At 48.2% G+C, this 17,872-nt stretch overlaps 1 protein-coding gene across 1 annotated transcript in view; it reads left to right on the top strand.

Moving 5' to 3' along the window:
- ARHGAP27 (Rho GTPase activating protein 27) overlaps positions 1-17,872 on the top strand; it is a 68,365-nt gene that overhangs the window by 31,410 nt on the left and 19,083 nt on the right. The window contains exons 4-10 of the mRNA XM_056863331.1: positions 745-1,172; positions 2,299-2,478; positions 6,886-6,897; positions 7,520-7,639; positions 10,755-10,822; positions 15,895-15,982; positions 17,137-17,241. Coding sequence (XP_056719309.1) covers positions 745-1,172; positions 2,299-2,478; positions 6,886-6,897; positions 7,520-7,639; positions 10,755-10,822; positions 15,895-15,982; positions 17,137-17,241 — 1,001 coding nt within the window. The remainder of the gene's footprint in view (positions 1-744; positions 1,173-2,298; positions 2,479-6,885; positions 6,898-7,519; positions 7,640-10,754; positions 10,823-15,894; positions 15,983-17,136; positions 17,242-17,872) is intronic.

Here is a 17,872-nt window from a genome sequence, read left to right as displayed (position 1 = left end):
CTGTTTCCTTTTGGGCAACACAACTCAGGAGACTTGCAAATATCTTTTGGTTCCAGCCTCAGCCCTGCAGGTAGCAAGTCAGCAGTTGAAGCTTCTTACCAATAATTATCTATGGCAAGAAAATCTTTACCTGCTAAGTGTGTGTGTGTTAGAAGAAGTGCTGTGAACTGGGGAAAGGATACCTCTTTAATCTGATTAATTCTCAGGATCAGAGGCCTGTTTTTGAATGTCAAGGTGGAGTCCCTGAAAGATGAGCAACAGTAGTAGAGAATGCCTCTGAGCAAGTACAGAGTGTGATTTGTATTTCACTATTAAAGCTGAGCAGTAGATCAGGCACTTGGCATACATTCCATTAAAACTTACAAACAGCTTTTAAATTAAAAAAAAAAAGGATGTCCACTCCATATAAAACCAACCAGGTCAAGAAAATCCTTTAAAATCCATTGTAAAAGAGGCAAACCTATGATGGAAGGCAAAATGAAATAGCAAAACCCTTTTTCCTTGTAGAGCTGGGCTAAGAGATGCCTTGCTGGGCAAAAATATTTCAGTGCTGCCACAATACAGACCCTGCTCAGTCCCCTGACCAATTTGAGATTGGCTTTTACAGCTAGGCTTTTCCAGCAAACCTGGATGGGTGGAGAGTTTTATGGTTTTCAGCATCCCACTGTCAGTGGGTTCCCATTCTAAGATGATTCCAGGTGGATGACTTCTTTCTTTTGGTTGAACAGTCACACACGGAATCAGCCCAGGATCCTGTCTACGTGAATCTCCAGGAGCTCCAGAAAGAACTGAGTGCAGCTGCAGCTCCCAGTGCGGACGGTACCCTTCAGCCGTGCCTTGGCAGTCCCTCGCCTAACTGGGAGACCCACACAGACACGGAAAGCGGCCAAGTGTTCTACTACAACCCAGTGACCGGGGAGACGACATGGGATTATCCGCTTGATGGCTCTGTCGATGGGGCGAGTCCCACCCACTCGTGCTCCTCTTCCCTGACTTACAGCCCTGCTGCGCCTACGGAGTGGGACCAATATGTAGACCAAGTCAGTGGGCAGGTGTTCTTCTATAATACAGCCACAGGAGAGACATCGTGGGATGTGCCCCGGGCAGGAGACCCTCTGAGCTATCCAGAGATGCAGCCTGCAGTTGCTCCCTTCAGCCGTGTGGACCAGAGGGTAAATCTTGGGAGGGGGGATTGATCTGATTGGGAATTACTCTTGGCTGTTGGATAGGGATGGTGGGCGATGAAGAGTCCCAGGATTAGGAAAGGCTGGCAAATGTTAAGTCTGATTTTTCCATGTTCAGAGTTGGTAAGAACTTTCCTCCAGGAATATGAGAGTAAGGTTGCCAACTCTGGAGTGGGAAATTCTGGGATATTTGGGGATGGAGCCTGGAGAGGGCGTGATCTTGGGAGGGGAGGGACCCCAGTGGGGTATAATGCTTTAGAGTCCACCCTCCAAAGCAGCCATTTGTCTGCAGGGGAACCAATCTCTGTAGTCTGGAGATCAGTTTTAATTCCTGAAGGTCTCCAGGCCCCACCTGGAGACTGGCAACCCTCAGTGAGGGGTGAATGTCTTCTCCTATAGCATGCGTGTACAAATGCCTCTTTGCAAATGCCATTCTGTGGCACATTTAACACCTAGAAGTGTTAGCCTGGGCTCTGACTAGGGTTGCCATCTCCGAGCTGGGAAATACCAGGAGATTTTTGGGCGGAGCCTGAGAAGGAAGGGGTCTGGAGAGGGGAGAGACTTCAATGCCATAGAGTCCAATTGCCAAAGCGTCCCTTTTCTCCAGGGGAACTGATCTCTGTCACCTGGAGATCAGTTGTAATAGTGGAAGATCTCCAGCCACCATCCTAGCTCTGACAGGGCTCAGTGTTGGGTTGTAGGTAGGGTTGCCAGGTCCCTCTTTGCCACTGGCAGGAGGCTTTTGGGGCAGAGCCTAAAGAGGGCAGGGTTTGGGGAGGGGAAGGACTTCAATGGCATAGAGTCCAATTGCCAAAGCGGCCATTTTCTCCCAGTGAACTGATCTCTATTGGCTAGAGATCAGTTGTAATAGCGGGAGACCCCTGCCTGAGACCCTGGAGAGCTGCTGCCAGTCTGAGTAGACAATACTGACTTTGATGGACCATGGGTCTGATTCAGTAGAAGGCAGCTTCATGTGTCATCTCCAGCAAATACCTGGAATTTGGCAACCCTAGTTGTAGGGGAAAGAGTCCCTAACAGTTCAGGGTGCTGGGAAGGATAGAGTCGCCTGCTTCATGTGTAAAGCTGACCTCTGCTTGGACTCGCTCTTCTTTAGCCTCCAACTCCAGAAACTGACTACCCCGACCTTTCTCCCGATGAACTTGACCGCTACCCTGAAGAGGATTATTCTCCAGCGGGCTCTTACGAGCATATAGCCTTCTCCTATGTTCCTTCAACATACCACAGTTGGGGTTCCTGCAGCAACCAGGATGCGTTGGTGGTTGACTCAGACATGGTAAGAAAATAGGGTTGCCAGGTCCCTCTTCGCCACCAGCGGGAGGTTTTTGGAGCGGAGCCTGAGGAGGGCGGGGTATGGGGAGGGACTTCAATGCCATAGAGTCCAATTGCCAAAGCGGCTGTTTTCTCCAGGTGAACTGATCTCTATCGGCTGGAGATCAGTTGAAACAGCAGGAGATCTCCATCTAGTACTGATGTGCCCCCTCATTAACATAGAGTCCAATGGAGCAATGAGGGCAGGGAGGCTGGTGTGAGCTTACGGCTTGCTTTATTGGCCAAGAAGTCATAACCGGGTGAGCCAGGATACAGACGAACAGCTCTGCAATCCTGTCACACCGAGGGAGGGGCAATGCAAGAGGTTTTATAGACATTTGACATTCCAATGCAACATTGCTACATTTACTTAACATTCGATGTTAGCTTGTCAATGCAACGTCATTAGTTTCTACAGCGCGTGCGTGAGCAATGCTACATTAATGAATGGTCAGAGTGTTCCTTTGCAGGCTGAAGCGAAAGTATCAGAAAGGGGGAATAGGTGGGAGGGAGGCTGTTCCCTTATGTGAGAGGAAAGATTCTAGCCTTTGGCATGTGTGTGTGTGTGCCTACTTGCTTGATGCTAAAGAAAAGGGGGGCCACTACGCAGCAGCCTCTGTGAGTTCTGTTTGTAAGCCGTTTGTGCGTGTAGCTTGCGTGTCTGAATGAGATTACTCTAGGGCTGTCAAAAAAAAAAATTCGGTACAGTTCGGATTCGGCCGAATTTGGCCCTTGTGGCTTCGGTACGTGCCGAAGTCCGAACTCCCCCACTTCGGATCCGTTCAATTCGGCGGAAATTCAAAGTTCGGAAAAAAAATTCGGCCGAATAAAGCCATTAAAAACACAACCGCGCCTTTCCGCGGCTCTGGGGGGGGGCATTTTTGGGCTTAGAGGTCCCAAACTTTCAGCAGAGCTTCAAAGGACGTATATTGAAAGACTCCCCAAGTTTTGTAAAGATTGGGTCAGGGGGGGCTGAGATATGGGCCCTGAAAGGGGTCCCCCCCACCCTTAATGTGTATCTCTCCGCAGAGCTTGCCGCCCACGCACAAAGCTCCCGGCCGGACAAACAGCTGATGAGAGCAAGGGCGGGGCAGGTGCTAAGAACTTTGCAAAGCAACACAATGGCAGAGCAACCCCTTTGCAAACATGCAAAGGGCGGGGCAGGTGTGAAGAATTTTGCAAAACAATACAACTGCAAAGCAACACAAGCACGCAATGCAACACCTTTGCAACAGTGCATAGCAACACCTGATGCCTGGGAGTTTGCATACCATGGAAAGGGACAGAGGCAGCTAGCTATGCATAATGAGCAGGAGGGGGTGGAATTTCTCCTTTTGCATTGGACTTGGGACCAGGCAGATGCATTCTTTAAGTCACCATTTGAAAACCAGTTTTGAGCAAGCATCAAAATAACCTAACTGATCTTATGAATGAGGAAAAACCTGAAGAATAAAAATGAAGCCCCCCCTCAAACCAGGGAGAGAGAGACTGAAGGGGGAAGGCACACCCCAGGCAGAAGTGGCAAAAGCCCCCTTTGTCTTCCCCCCCCCACCCACAGAAACTGCTCCCTCCCCACACACACACACAGACTCTGCTTTCCCCCACACACACACACAGAAAAGAAAAAATATAGATTAAAGCCCCCAAAGGGGTCTTACTGTGGCTGTCTTCTGTTCCAGCAGGAGGGGCTGGGAGGCTGGGTAATCCAATATGATTCCATTTGTATCCAATATAAGATCCATACATATGCATCTCTCGAGGGTGATCCATTCATCCCAATAGGGGAAAGGGGAAAGCCCATATCTCGGGGGGCCCTGACCCAATGTTTACAAAACTTGGGTGGTATCTTAAAAAGCCTTGACTGAAGTTCCGCTGAAAGTCTGGGGTCGGCACACCCAAAAATGCGCCCCCTGCAGCCATGGAAAGAGAAAAGGGGGGGAGCCAATATTTCAGCCCCCACTGAACCCATCTTTACAAAACTTGGGTGGTCTCTTAAGAGGGATTCTCTGAAGCTATGACAAAAGTTTGGCGGCTGCACCCCCAAAAAAGCGCCCCCTGCAGCCACGAAAATGGAAAAGGGGGGAGAGGAAAAAGGGGTGGAGCCCATATCTCGGGGGGCCCTGACCCAATGTTTACAAAACTTGGGGGGTATCTTAAGAAGCCTAGTCTGATGCTCCGCTGAAAGTTTGGGGTCGGCACACCCAAAAATGCGCCCTCTGCAGCCATGGAAAGAAAAAGGGGGGGAGCCCATATCTCGGGACCCCCTGACCCAATGTTTACAAAACTTGGGTGGTCTCTTAAAAAAACCTGTCTGAATATCCCCTGAAAGTTTGGGGTCAGTACCCCAAAAAATGCGCCCCCTGCAGCCACGGAAAGGAGCGAATGTGCACAAGCACCCCCTCACACACACATGAGGATTTCCCTCTCTCTCTCTCTCTCTCTTTCCCCGGCCGGCCGCACATCAGCTGATTCCTCCAGTACTCAATCCTGACTGATTGGCCAGAAGAAGACCCAGCTTGGCCACCGATTGGCCGGGGGAGGAGAATGCTGCTTACTGACGGTTATGCTGCTTACTGACGGCCCCGAATTGGCCGAATTTATTCGTGAACTCCCGAACTCGCTGAATTCGGCCCCCCCGTTGCCCGCCAGTTTTGAGTTCGGTTCGTCCCGAACTAAAAACCGCCGAATCAAGGGAAATTCGGCTGATTTTCAGTTCGGGCCGAACCGAATTGACAGCCCTAGATTACTCAGGCACAACATTCCTCGCTTTTTCATTTGACATTTGAATTCTTTCAAAAGGAGAGAGGTGCATGTAAAGTCAGGGTTCCAGTTAGGCTGGTGTTTAGGAAAGGAACGAAGGATCATTACCTTTCCAGGGGCCCCAGGAGGGCCATGACGGGGGATGTCAACAGGCATTGCAACTAAGAGTGAGGGCGTTGCATGCTGGAAGAATTCTTGATGGTTAGAATTTGCCTCTGTCGGTTAGGTCAGTTGATTAACTTCTTTCTGTCAGTCTGTCAGCCCCCCCCCCCTCTGTTAAAACGCATGTTTCGATCAGTGCAGACATTATTATATCTGCCTGTAAAGAGTAAGAAACGTTACGTTGGTCATTTATGCATGGGAGTTTTACCTGAGGTTCGTTGCTCACTGGACCCTGTTGGGAATCTATGCACCAGCAGTCTCCAAGCTCAAATCAAGTCCCACTCCTTTAAATGTTGATTTATAATTGGCTTACTTGTAGTGATTACAGTGAGAGAAAATCCCCCCCCCCCTCAAAACCCAAATGCTGCATAAAAAAAGTATTTTAAGGACAAAGAACAGAGCAAATTGAAAGGGGGTGGTGGGGAGAAATCCAAGCCTCAGTTTTCAAAAGCTTTTCTTCTACTCAGAAAGAGCTCTGAGGAAGCAGGAAGCATTTGAATCCCCGCCTCTTTACATGCTGCTTTGTAATTGGCTGTGAGAGAAACCAAGCTTGCATGTCCTGTGCTTTGCCTTATACATGGGGATTTCACCCGGGCTGAGCTCAGGGGAGAGGGAAGAATTGGGTTAACAAAGGAACGGGAAGTCCGTAATTTGTGAGGGCTGGCCGCGAGGTCATCTCTAATGGATGGAAGACAGAACAGAGCGAACGTGAGTGAAAGTACCCATGCATAAACGACCTTTGTTTGTGGAAGTTCAACTTAGCTACATGAATGTAATAAAGTAAGTACAACTGAGTTTTTTCAGCAGTTCTCTGAGGGGCAGAGTTACCATATGTCATCATAAACCTGCTGATCTTAACCGATACAGCAACCTCAGTCTCAAAATAAAACTTCCCTGCTTATTCTGCCTGGGATCCTGTGGAGTCAGAAAGCCTATCACACAGGTTTAATCATATCTTCGAGCGAATATTGATTATTAACCACAGACCCAGATTAGAGAAATAACTTTTCATCATTCTTCACTTCGTTGGGTGGGTGTTGTAATCCCAAGAATGCTTGTTGTAAATCTTTCAGCTGAGAATCAGAAGGGACTGGAACAAACAGAGTAGTGCTTTGCTGTAGACACTGGGTTGTGTGGTATGTTCTGGATGATAGCCAGAAGTATGCAAGTACGTCTGTGAGTTTCCAGCATAAGGTGGTGCTTATCGTTTAGCTGCATGGCGGTGTTCAGAACTTGTGCCTATTGTAGGGACTGATCCATGGTCTGGCCAATTGAGTTGTTGACCTCCTGAGTTGTTGACCTCCTGATGAAATATCATGGACCAGTGGTAGGAGTGCCAGCCTCCAGGTGGGACCTGGGGATCCTCTGGAATTACAGCTCATCTCCAGACTACGGAGATCACTTCCCCTGGAGAAATGGGATGCTTTGGAGGGTGGACTCTGTGGCATAGTACCCCACTGAGGTCCTTTTCCTCCTCAGACTCCATCTCCAAATCTGAAGTTTCTCAGCTTGAATCTGGCCACCCTACCCCTATCCCCCACCAGTGGCCAGGGGGACCTGGCAACCCTAACCCATGGTGACAATTGCCAACAAGTCAGGAGAAAAAAAATACCCTGACCCTTTAAAAGAGGGTTACAAAGAGATGCTATTTACCTCCCTGATGATAAGAACTTCACCTGCCCATTTGCATACATTAAGAAAGGGCCAGGACATTTTTCTGCTGGCCTTTTGGCAACCCTACTGACCAAGTCATCAAAAACACAGGAGATGATTATTTTAAGTAAATTGTTACCCCTCCCTCCATCCAGCATCTTCCTGTACCTTCCCTGGGAGGCAGAAATTCAACAGGTGGAAATTTCTCTCAGTAGGGGTCTTGGGACCGAAGCCCTGAGGACAACTATGGATTTTAATTAATGTTTTAAAATCCTCTCTTCCTCCCCTTCACATTCCTTTCCTACTATATGTGGGAGCTTTTAAAATGGGCAGGTATTGGGTGTTTGGCCCTTGGTGACAGCTGTTCGGAGGGTTGTGGGCCCATCCTGGGCATACCATGGTTTGCTGCATGTTGGGATTGCCTTGTTCAGGTGCCTGTGCCCTGCCGTCACCACCGCAGCACCAGCAGTGGATCCAGCCTGGACAGCAACCCCTTTGGGACCTGGTCAACCAACCAGTCAGCTTTCTCTCCTCCAAGGGAGGAGGAGCAGGTAAGGACAGATCTGAGGGGTGTTGGGCTGATGGGAGCAGTTGTGGAGCCGTGGGAACAACAAGGAGCCGTGGGAAGCCTCTAGTCCCTTCCTGTTCGGAAAAGAAGTAGAAGAGTTGGTTTTTATATCCCGACTTTCTCTACCACTTAAGGGAGACTCAAACCGGCTTACAATCACCTTCCCTTCCCCACAACAGACACCCTGTGAGGTAGGTGGGGCTGAGAGAGCTCTTACAGAGCTGTGATTTGCCCAAGGTCACCCAGCTGGCTTCGTGTGTAGGAGAAGGGAATCAAACCCGGCTCTCCAGATTAGAGTCCGCTGCTCCAAACCACTGCTCTTAACCACTACACCGAGCAATGGAAGGGTGGAACTTGCAGAGTCGGGAGGGGGGCATCTGGGTTTGATTTATTTATCTGTTTGTTTATTTTGATTTTTAGCTCACCCTCAATCCCCAACCGAGGCCGGGCTCAGGGCAGGTTACAACAAATCCATTACAATGAAACAATTAAATCAATACATCTCTTAATTAAAATTATTAAAACAAATAGTAGTAAGTTAAACACATAGATGGCTGGCGCTCAGTCAATGGCTGGTGCTCACAGCCAACCAAACAATTGCCTGAAAATTCAGAAGCAGTTTTATGGTTTTATTGTTATATGTATAAAATTGGTTTTAGAGTATTTTTTATCAGCCTGTAAGCCTCTCTGATAGGAGCCTCGGGGCGCAGAGTGGTGAGATGCAGTACTGCAGTCAAAAGCTCTGCTCATGATCTGAGTTCGATCCCAACGGAAGCTGGTTTCAGGTAGCCAGCTCAAGGTTGACTCAGCCTTCCATCCTTCTGAGGTCGGTAAAATGAGTACCCAGCTTGCTGGGGGTAAAGGGCAGATGGCTGGGGAAGGCACTGGCAAACCACCCCATAAACATAGTCTGCCTAGTAAACGTCGGGATGTGACGTCATCCCGTGGGTCAGTATTGACCCGGTTCTTGCATAGGGGACTACCTTTGCCTAAGTTTTTCTGAGCCTAGCTTTGGCTGGGAAAGCAGCTTAAAAATCAAATAAATAAATAAACAAACAAAAATAACTCCCACCCCCATCCCAAGCAGCCGACCGAAGAGTCTCCACAAGCAGGAGTGTCATTCTCTGCCCTCTCCAGGCTGGGAGCCCGGAGGCAGAGCCTACCCAGAGGCCAGAAGTGGCCTCCTCCCATTTCATGCCATCCCTGCCTGTGGCAGAGCTTCTAATTCAGCAAAAAGGCAGTTCTGAGCCCGCGTGGCATGATGATGGTCAGAGTGTCAGACCAGGACTGCAGAGACCCGGGTTCAAAGCCCCACTCGGCTGTGAAGAAGCTGATTGGGTGACCGTGGGCCAGTCTCTCTCTCTTTCAGCCTAGCCAGCCTCACAGGGTAGTGGTTGAGAGGCTAAAGTGGAGGAGTGAAGCAGACAGATCTCCCCGAGGAGAGAGAGAGAGAGTCCCAGAGTTTTGGTGCCACAAGTGAGAAGGTCCTCTTCTGGGTTTCCACCTGCCTATGGACGCCTAGAGGAGGGATCGGATGAAAATGGGTCGGTGGTCCTGCTTCAAGGAGTTCAAAAGCTAAGTTTCAACCGGGGGTGACAGAAGAAGAGGAAAGGCAGAGGCAACAGGGGAAGGAGCAGTGGGAAGACAGTCAGCTGGGCTTATCAGGGCCAATTTGCACATTACGAAGTCTGCGCGGCCGCCATAAAGAATTTGGATCAGACACACAGCTTCCGTTCTCCACTGGTAACTTAATTCCTGGCTGTCTGGGCCCAGTTTTGACTGTATGGTGCACAAAGACAAGATGTTTAAGCTCTCACACACACATTTTCACTGAACAGACAGCCCTGGGAAAGTGCTGTTTGCCTTGTTGAGGAAACCATGGTCATTTATGCATGGGAGTTTTACCTGAGGTTCATTGCTAGCTGGACCCACACTTTCCTGTTGGGAGTCTATGCACGAGCAGTCTCCAAGCTCAAATCAAGTCCCCGCTCCTTGAAATGCTGCTTTGTAATTGGCTTACTTTGTAGAGCTTACTGTGAGAGAAAATTTACCCCCCCAAAAACCCAATTGCTGCATAAAAAAGCATTTTAAGAACAAAAAACAAAAAAAACAGAGCAATCTGAAAGGAGAGGGGTAGGGAGAAATCCAAGCCTCGGTTTTAAAAAGGCTTTTTTCTTCTGCTCAGAAAGAGCTCCAAGGAAGCAGGAAGCATTTGACTCCCTGCCTCTTTACACTCTGCTTTGTAATTGGCTGTGAGAGAAACTAAGCTTGAGTGCCCCATGCTTTGCCTTATGCATGGGGATTTCAGTCGGGCTGAGCTTAGGGGAGAGGGAAGAATCGGGTTAACAGAGGAACAGGACGCCCCGGGATTTGTGAGGGCTGGCAGCGAGGTCATCTCTAATGGAGGGAAGACTCATACATAACTCCAAGGAACAGCTGAGACAGACCGGGGGCAAACGTGAGTGAAAGTACCTATGCATAAACGACCCTACATGCAGCCATCAGTACATGCAAGTTTCCCTACCCAGCAGAGAGCAGCTCCCTGGGGCCCTTTCAAGTTCAGAAAATGGCATATGGAGGGAAGTCTCGTCTCCTTGCGTGGCATGGCTCTGATCTGAATTGGGCTCATTGACATCTAAGAATTAAAAGTTTCCAGAAGGGACGCCCAAAATGCAGCTGTTGGAGGCCTTCAAAGGGGATGCATGGACCTGTGAAACAGCCCTTGGTTTTTCTAGGGACGGAGGGCTAAAATGGTTAAAGTCTGTTTTTAGGAGAACAAAGGGAAAACTCAGATTAAAATTGGAGAGCAGGGGAGCCATCACCTCCAAGTGTTTATGTCTACCTGAGAAATCTAAATAAGCAAGAAGGCTCGTTGGCAGTACAAATTCCTCTCTTCTGGTTTCTTTTCCATGTGACATACGTAAATAGCACAAGAGAGGCTCGAAGGCATCTGAAGTTTCACATGTGAGGCTTTCCAGAATCTTAAAACTGGAAAGGTTCCATTAGGAATGGGAGCGGAGGAGGGGATACTTTTTTCTGGGGTACCCCCCAGCCAGGAGTTTTACACCCCAACGTGTCTTCTTTTTGGTTATCCTCAGTTCAAAACCCTTGAAAAGGCAGGGATGCTTCACCGGACCAAAACGGCTGAGAAAGGGAAGCGCCTGAGGTAAGGAAATCTTGTCTGTGCCTCTCTGAGTTGTGACTTTCCTCCATGTCTCAGTGAATGGCTCACAGTTCTCTGTGAAGCATGGCACTTTTAATTTAAAGTGTGGTGAGCTTTTCACAAAAGGAAACATTTTTTAAAATTGAAATTAGAAAGTATGCAAGGAGAACCAGGCCATCTCATTACTAGTGTCTTGATCTGGGTTCAGGTTAGCAGCTTAAAAACGATGGGATCTCTTGAGTATTTCCCCAAATTTTTCTGCTTATGGGGCAGGCAAGAGGGAGTGCTGTAGCAACATCCTGAGTTGAGCTCTCTGGCTTAAAATTCACTCTTCCAAGTATTTCAGCCAGCTCCCAGAACTGTGGGCGGACATCTTCCTGGCACATGCAGGTAGGGTTGTCAGCTCTGGGTTGGGAAATGTTTGGAGATTTTGGGGAGGCGGGTTTGAAGAGGTGAGAGACTTCAATGGGATATAATGCCATAAAGTCCGCCTTCCAAAGTAGCCATTTTCTCCAGAGGAACTGATCACTGTCACCTAGAGGTCAGTTGTAATAGTGGGAGATCTCCAGCCACCACCTGGAGGTTGGCAACACTACATGCAGGGGAGCCCTGATGCCCTGGCTTACCCTTTTGCTCACTTAGGGATGGGACCAAGATCTCTGGGCAATGACCGTGCTCTTGGGATTGTCTTATAGATGGCAGCCGGAGTACAGGCTGCCTCATAGGGTAAAAATGCATGGTCACTTCATCCTCCTTTAATCCCTGTTTCAGCCAGGATTCAGCCAGGATCGAACACATGCATTTCACCTAATGTGCGTTCGATCCTGGCTAAAACCGGGATTAAAGGAGGATAAAGTGACTATGTGTTTTCACCCATAGAATCCTGGCACATCCTGAATCCCTCCTTTGCAGTGATGACCCTTCCTTTGCATGGGTGAGGTGGGGGAATGGCAGTGTTGCACGGCGCCTTTACGGAAGGGCACTTAGTGATGGCCACAAGCACAGAGGGCTTTGAGGGGGGATTTGGTAAATACACGGAGGACAGGTGCATCAGTGGCTGTTAGATATAGTGAAGCCGTAAACCAGGGGTGTCAAACATAAGGCCCACAGACCACATCCGGCCCCTTGAGAGCTCTTATCCGGCCCACAAGCCAGCTGCGGCAGCCACCCCCACCCTTAATCTGGGCTGGCGAGGCATGGCCCGGCACGACCAAGTGGCATTTATGTCATATCCGGCCCTTGTAACAATTGAGTTCAACACCCCTGCCGTAAAACTCTGAATTCCAGTGCTAGGAGGCAGCATCCGGGGCAGGCCTCAGCCTCCATGATTGCTTGGCTCTCCAGGGCAACTGGATGGCTGCTGTGTGAAACTGGCCGCTGGACTAGATGGACCCACAGGGACCCACACAGGCACGATCCAGCAGGGCTCTTCTGACGTTCTTAAGGCTCATTTCTGCAAAAGGGGCCGAACACAAAATCATTCTCCATTTAAGCCACTTACATATGGGATATAAAGTTGGGCTATTATTTGCAGAATGATTTCCAGGGTGATTTTATTCTTACTAAGACTGTGGCATTTAATCAGTTGGATTAATCCATTAAAGGCCTTCTAATGGATTAAAAAAAGGTGTTCTAATTAACTGAACAGGTTTTTTTAAGTAAAGATTTTCTGTGCAAGGACATCAGGGACAAAGTCACCCCTTGGAATTCTCCTTTGTCTCTTTCAGGGTGATGTTTCTTCAGAACGGTTACATTAATAGATGCGATTGTATGCAGGCTTAATTGAATCTAATGTGATTTAATTAATATTTCTTTAACTGTGTAGAACGTTATTTAAAGCTTTTGAGTTTGTCACTGAAATTTCAAAATTATTTCCAAAGCAATATTCTTTTTTTAAAAACAATTAAGGCCAGTTAAATGGTCAGAAAGTAGGGAGGAAGCTTTCGACTTCCCCAGAACTCATCAAGCTGTGCAAACAAAAGGGGGGAAGGGAGGAAGAGACGCTGTGAGGGAAGCGCCCCACGGTTGCCATTTGGGGAGCCAGAAAATCGACCAAGGGCTGCGTGTCAGTCTGAAATGGATTCTGTGGCATTGGTGTCAAGCTGCACCAAAGCTCCCTTCAAACACAAACGACTCAAAGGTATTGTCGAAGGCTTTCACGGTCAAAGTTCATTGGTTCTTGCAGGTTATCCGGGCTGTGTAACCGTAGACTTGGTATTTTCTTTCCTGACGTCTCGCCCGCAGCTGTGGCCGGCATCTTCAGAGGAGGAACACTGAAGGACAGTGTCTCTCAGTGTCAAGTGTGTAGGAAGAGTAATATATAGTCAGAAAGGGGTTGGGTTTGAGCTGAATCATTGTCCTGCAAAAAGTATCAAAGGTAATGTGCTAATCATTGTCCTGTAAGTATCCAGATAATGTGCTAATGAGGGTGTGGTATGTTAATATGGAACCAATTGTATCCTGAAGTGATCTGTTAATGTGTGAAGTCCAAAGCTAATCTGCATGGCTATTGTGGACTGTAGTTTTTGTTAGTCTGGAGGTTTTCAGGACAGGAAGCCAAGCCTGAATGAATAAGGCTTGGCTTCCTGTCCTGAAAACCTCCAGACTAACAAAGACTACAGTCCACAATAGCCATGCGGATTAGCTTTGGATTTCACACATTAACAGATCACTTTAGGATACAATGGTTCCATATTAACATACCACACCCTCATTAGCACATTATCTGGATACTTACAGGACAATGATTAGCACATTACCTTTGATACTTTTTGCAGGACAATGATTCAGCTCAAACCTTTCTGACTATATATGACTCTTCCTACACACTTGACACTGAGAGACACTGTCCTTCAGTGTGACTCCTCTGAAGATGCCGGCCACAGCTGCTGGCGAAACGTCAGGAAAGAAAATACCAAGACCACGGTCACACAGCCCGGATAAACTACAAGAAGCAATGACTCAAAGGTTGTTCTGTAGATTAGTTTTTGGATGTTCATCACCTAGGGTCGCCAGGTCACCAGCGAGGGATGAGGAGCAGGGTTGCCAGATCCAGGATGGGAAACTCCTGGAGATTTGGGGAGGGCAGGGACCTCAGTGGGGTACAATGCCATAGAGTCCACCCTCCAAAGCATCCATTTTCTCCAGGGGAACTGATCTCTGTCGTCTGGAGAGTGGTTGTAATTCTGGGAGATCCCCAAGGCCCCACCCGGAGGCCGCCAACCCTGCTACTAGACCAGACTAGTTCAGTGAGATAAGTTGACTACAAGTAAGCAAATAGGTCATCCAAGATTCAGTGAGACAAGCAGACTATAAATACACACAGCATTGATGCAGATTTTCAACAGTTTGCCATACCTCTAACCAACAGATGTTACTAAACCAGAATATAAGAAATTAGTTCAGTGACATAGGTTGACAACGAATAAGCAGGCCCATCACCCAAGAGGCAAAATGAACCCAGCCTGCCCTGGCCAAGGGTGATGTGCAAAATGCTCTTCAAAATTTCTTACCAGGGTACAGAGAAGGGCAGTGTGAGAATCCCCAGGTCCCACCTGGAGGCTGGCATCCCTAGGACATTCCCCCCCTCCCCCCCGTGGTGTTTGTTGTGTCTTATGTGTGCAAGTCAGTCCTAGTGCTGGGAGTAGGATTGCCAACTGCCAGGTAGTAGCAGGAGATCTCCTGCTAATTCAACTGATCTCCAGCCAATAGAGATCAGATCACCTGGAGAAACATGGCCGCTTTGGCAATTGGACTCTATGGCACTGAAGTCCCTCCCCTCCCCAAATCCCGCCCTCTTCAGGCTCCACCCCCAAAAGTTCCCACCCGTTGAGAAGAGGACCTGGCAACCCTAACTGGGAGGGGAAATGGGGGTGGGTTTGGAGGGCAGGGGCACAAACCGGGAGAGGAGAGGTTCTGTCAGTGGGGGGCTAAGCACAGGGTCTCCCCCCAGAATGGGAATGTGTGCTGAATGTGAGGCTTCCCCCTGTTCCTGCTGATGCCTCCCCAGCTGCCTACTTGGGCCATGTTGGCTTGGCTGTCTTTTGTGGCAGGACCACAAGCTGCAGAAGGCTGGGAGCTGAACCGGGTCTTGTTCTCCAAGTCACCCTTCCCAAAGCCTTCCGTTCCTGGGCCACCAGCCCTCTTCCTTGCTCCTCTCTCAACTGTCCTTTCTTGCCACTCAATTGGCCTGTGAGAGAATTCGGGCTCTCCCCTGTGCCGCTCTGTTCTGGGTCAGCGCCCTGCCGGGTTCCTTCTTCTCCCTGCTTCTCAGCTCTGCTGTCTCCTCTTGTCCTGCCTGCTTCTGTGGAACCTGCCTCGGTTTGGGCTTCCTGGCTGTGCTTCTGCCTCTTCCTGCACGCCTCGCTCAGGCTTCCTCGCTTCGGAAGATCCACTCGGGCATTCCTGGGCTTTGCTTCCTGATCCAGCACACAGGTACTGAGCCTTCCGTGGCGTAATACCTTGAGGGATTGATGGCTGTGTAATGGATTAACCATTCCAACCCTTCAAAGACTCTTCTTCTTGGCCAGACACAATGCCTTACCCCTCAACGAATTATTTGGCAGATTCCTAGATAGTTCAATCGAACAGAGAGTCTGCCCTCGTGGAAAGGCAAAGACCGAAAAACTTTCCCCTTTTTTGTTCAGTTGTGATTTATATTCTTCTGTAAGATCTTCTTTTATTACTCCATTGATTTCACGCTTTCCTGTATGTTTTCACAACTATCATTTAAACTATCTGCTGTCTGGTCAAGATAAGGCTGTTACTCTAGCCATAGCTTATTATTTAATGACCATTTTGAAGATACGCTGAAAGTTATAATCAAGTTACGCCTAAATGTTCATTTGCATACATGCACGCTTTTTGCACTGGGACTGGGTGCCTGTGTGAGATCTCCTGAATGCTGCATGAGAGTAGGGTAAGGCAGAAGTGGGGGTAAAGTTTGGCAGGGGACCGTGGGCAGCAAGGTGTTTTTCCTTGAGCCAAGATCCCTTTCCTTCTCTGTATTGCATGGTGCTTGAACAAGCCATCCTGTGCTCCATGAATGAGATGCCCTTTCTGTCTTTTCATCTTAGAAAGAACTGGAGTTCCTCGTGGACCGTTTTGGAAGGGGGTGTCTTGACATTTTTCCGGGACTCGAAGCATTCCGCTTCTGGCAGTGTGGTGAGTCTTTAAGGGCAGACAGAAGCCCCATTCACAAGTTACAATGAAAGCAAATACAACTTACCTGTACATGCGTACATCTGTAAGAAAGAGACAATGAGCGTTCACTTTACAGATGAAATTACTCATTCAGCTGTAAGTGCATGAACAGGAACATGATAATTACTCAATGCACATATAAAGAAAAATATACACTGTTCACAGGTGGAATAGCGTTCCTGGTAACTTGTGAACAGAGTCAATCTTCTGAGGGGGCAGGGTGGTAGAAGAGAGATTCCAGATAGCCATTGGGTCTAGAGTTGCCAGGTCCCCCCTGGTCACTGGTGGGGGTCAGGGTTGCCAGCTCCAGGTTGGGAAACTCCTGGAGATTTGGGGATGGAGCCTGGGGAGGACAGGGACCTCAGTGGGGTACAATGCTATTGTAATAGTGGGAGATTGTAATAGTGGGAGATCTCTAGGCCCCACCTAGAGGCTGGCATCCATAATTGGGTCTGAAGGGCCTTCCAAATCTCCATGGCATAGATTTTTTAAGAGGTATTGTGATGTTGCCGCATTTTTGAGCTCTGTTGTCTTAAAAGTTTAAAAACTGTTGATTCTTTATAACTATTGACTCTTTTTCTATAATTTCCCATCTTATTGTGTTCTAACTGGGGGCTCTGATTGCTTTTCCCCGAAGTCCACCATGGACCCTGTGACGTTTTTAGTGTCAACTGATATTATTAATAATTTTATTGTATATCTGATCTAGTTTTATTAATAATTTTATTGTATATCTGATCTTGTTTTTACATGTGCATGCCTTGTGTGTTTTTTATTATTGTGAGATGCCTGAGCCTGGCTTCAGCTGGGATTCAGAGCAGGTTATAAGACTAATAATAAATAAATAAATAAAAAGTGCAAAGAGATTCAGAACCTGTGCGTAAATGTCACTCCGAATATGGACTTTGGGACTGTGGGTGCCCCGCTGTCCAGGAAGGCAAAATAGAGCTCTTGATGGGAGTTGCACTGATGGAGAACAAGCACCATTTCTCTATGGGATGTAACCAAATTGATTGTAGGTAAATGGTGGGGGGGCATTCTTCTTGCTGTCATGATCAGCAACACAAGAGGGACTTAGATATTACGGCTGCCTTTCCCCCTCCCCTCCCCTCCAGAAACATCCCTCTGTGTTGAGCAGCCCGGAACACACCGTGGATCTTCGTGGAGCAATTCTCTCTTGGGCTCCCAAGGACAAATCTAGCAAAAAACATGTGCTGGAGGTAAGGAAATGGCTGTCCGCTAGGGTGATTTGCTCTTGTTTTCGTAGCAATGGGTGATGCCCAATTGTGGTCAGGAGGAAGGGGCAGGGCATGGGATGGCTGGTCAGATTAGCTCTGCTCCGGGTGTCTGTATTAGAAGGTGTCTGGCTCTCTTTCTGCAAGCACTTGTTCAGGAAGCTTCTCCTCATTCTCTGTCCTTAAGAAAAGTCAGCCTGCTTTCAAAAACAAGGACGTAAAAGGCTGCAGGAAACTGACGGTCTCTGTAGTGTTTTTATGCCTTCTACAAAGCTGCATCACTTCACCCTATAAGACTAGCATGCTGCTGTGGGCGGAGTGGAATTTTCTCACTTCTGAAATGTGGATGGGGAGAAAATAACTGCCATTTCTGACCAGTACTGATCTGGGGTGGGTGGGTCCTTGAAGCAGAAGATGGAAGGTGTCAGTTTGGCCACATTTATAACATTGGCACCCCGTACCAGCTTACTTTCCCCCTGATTGTGGATGGCATTTGTTGTGCCTTAAAAACAAGGTTTTGGTGGGGTGCATCCTATAAGCTGCAAAGTATGAGGCTTAGAAACACAGTAATATAAAGCTGGAAGGGACCTCAAGGGTCATCTAGTCCAACCCCCTG

This window comes from Euleptes europaea, chromosome 18 (assembly GCF_029931775.1).
Source record: "Euleptes europaea isolate rEulEur1 chromosome 18, rEulEur1.hap1, whole genome shotgun sequence".
In the NCBI taxonomy this organism is placed as follows: Eukaryota; Metazoa; Chordata; class Lepidosauria; order Squamata; family Sphaerodactylidae; genus Euleptes; species Euleptes europaea.
The sequence above is the reverse complement of the archived record's forward strand: the minus strand, read 5'-3'. Positions and strand labels throughout refer to the sequence as shown.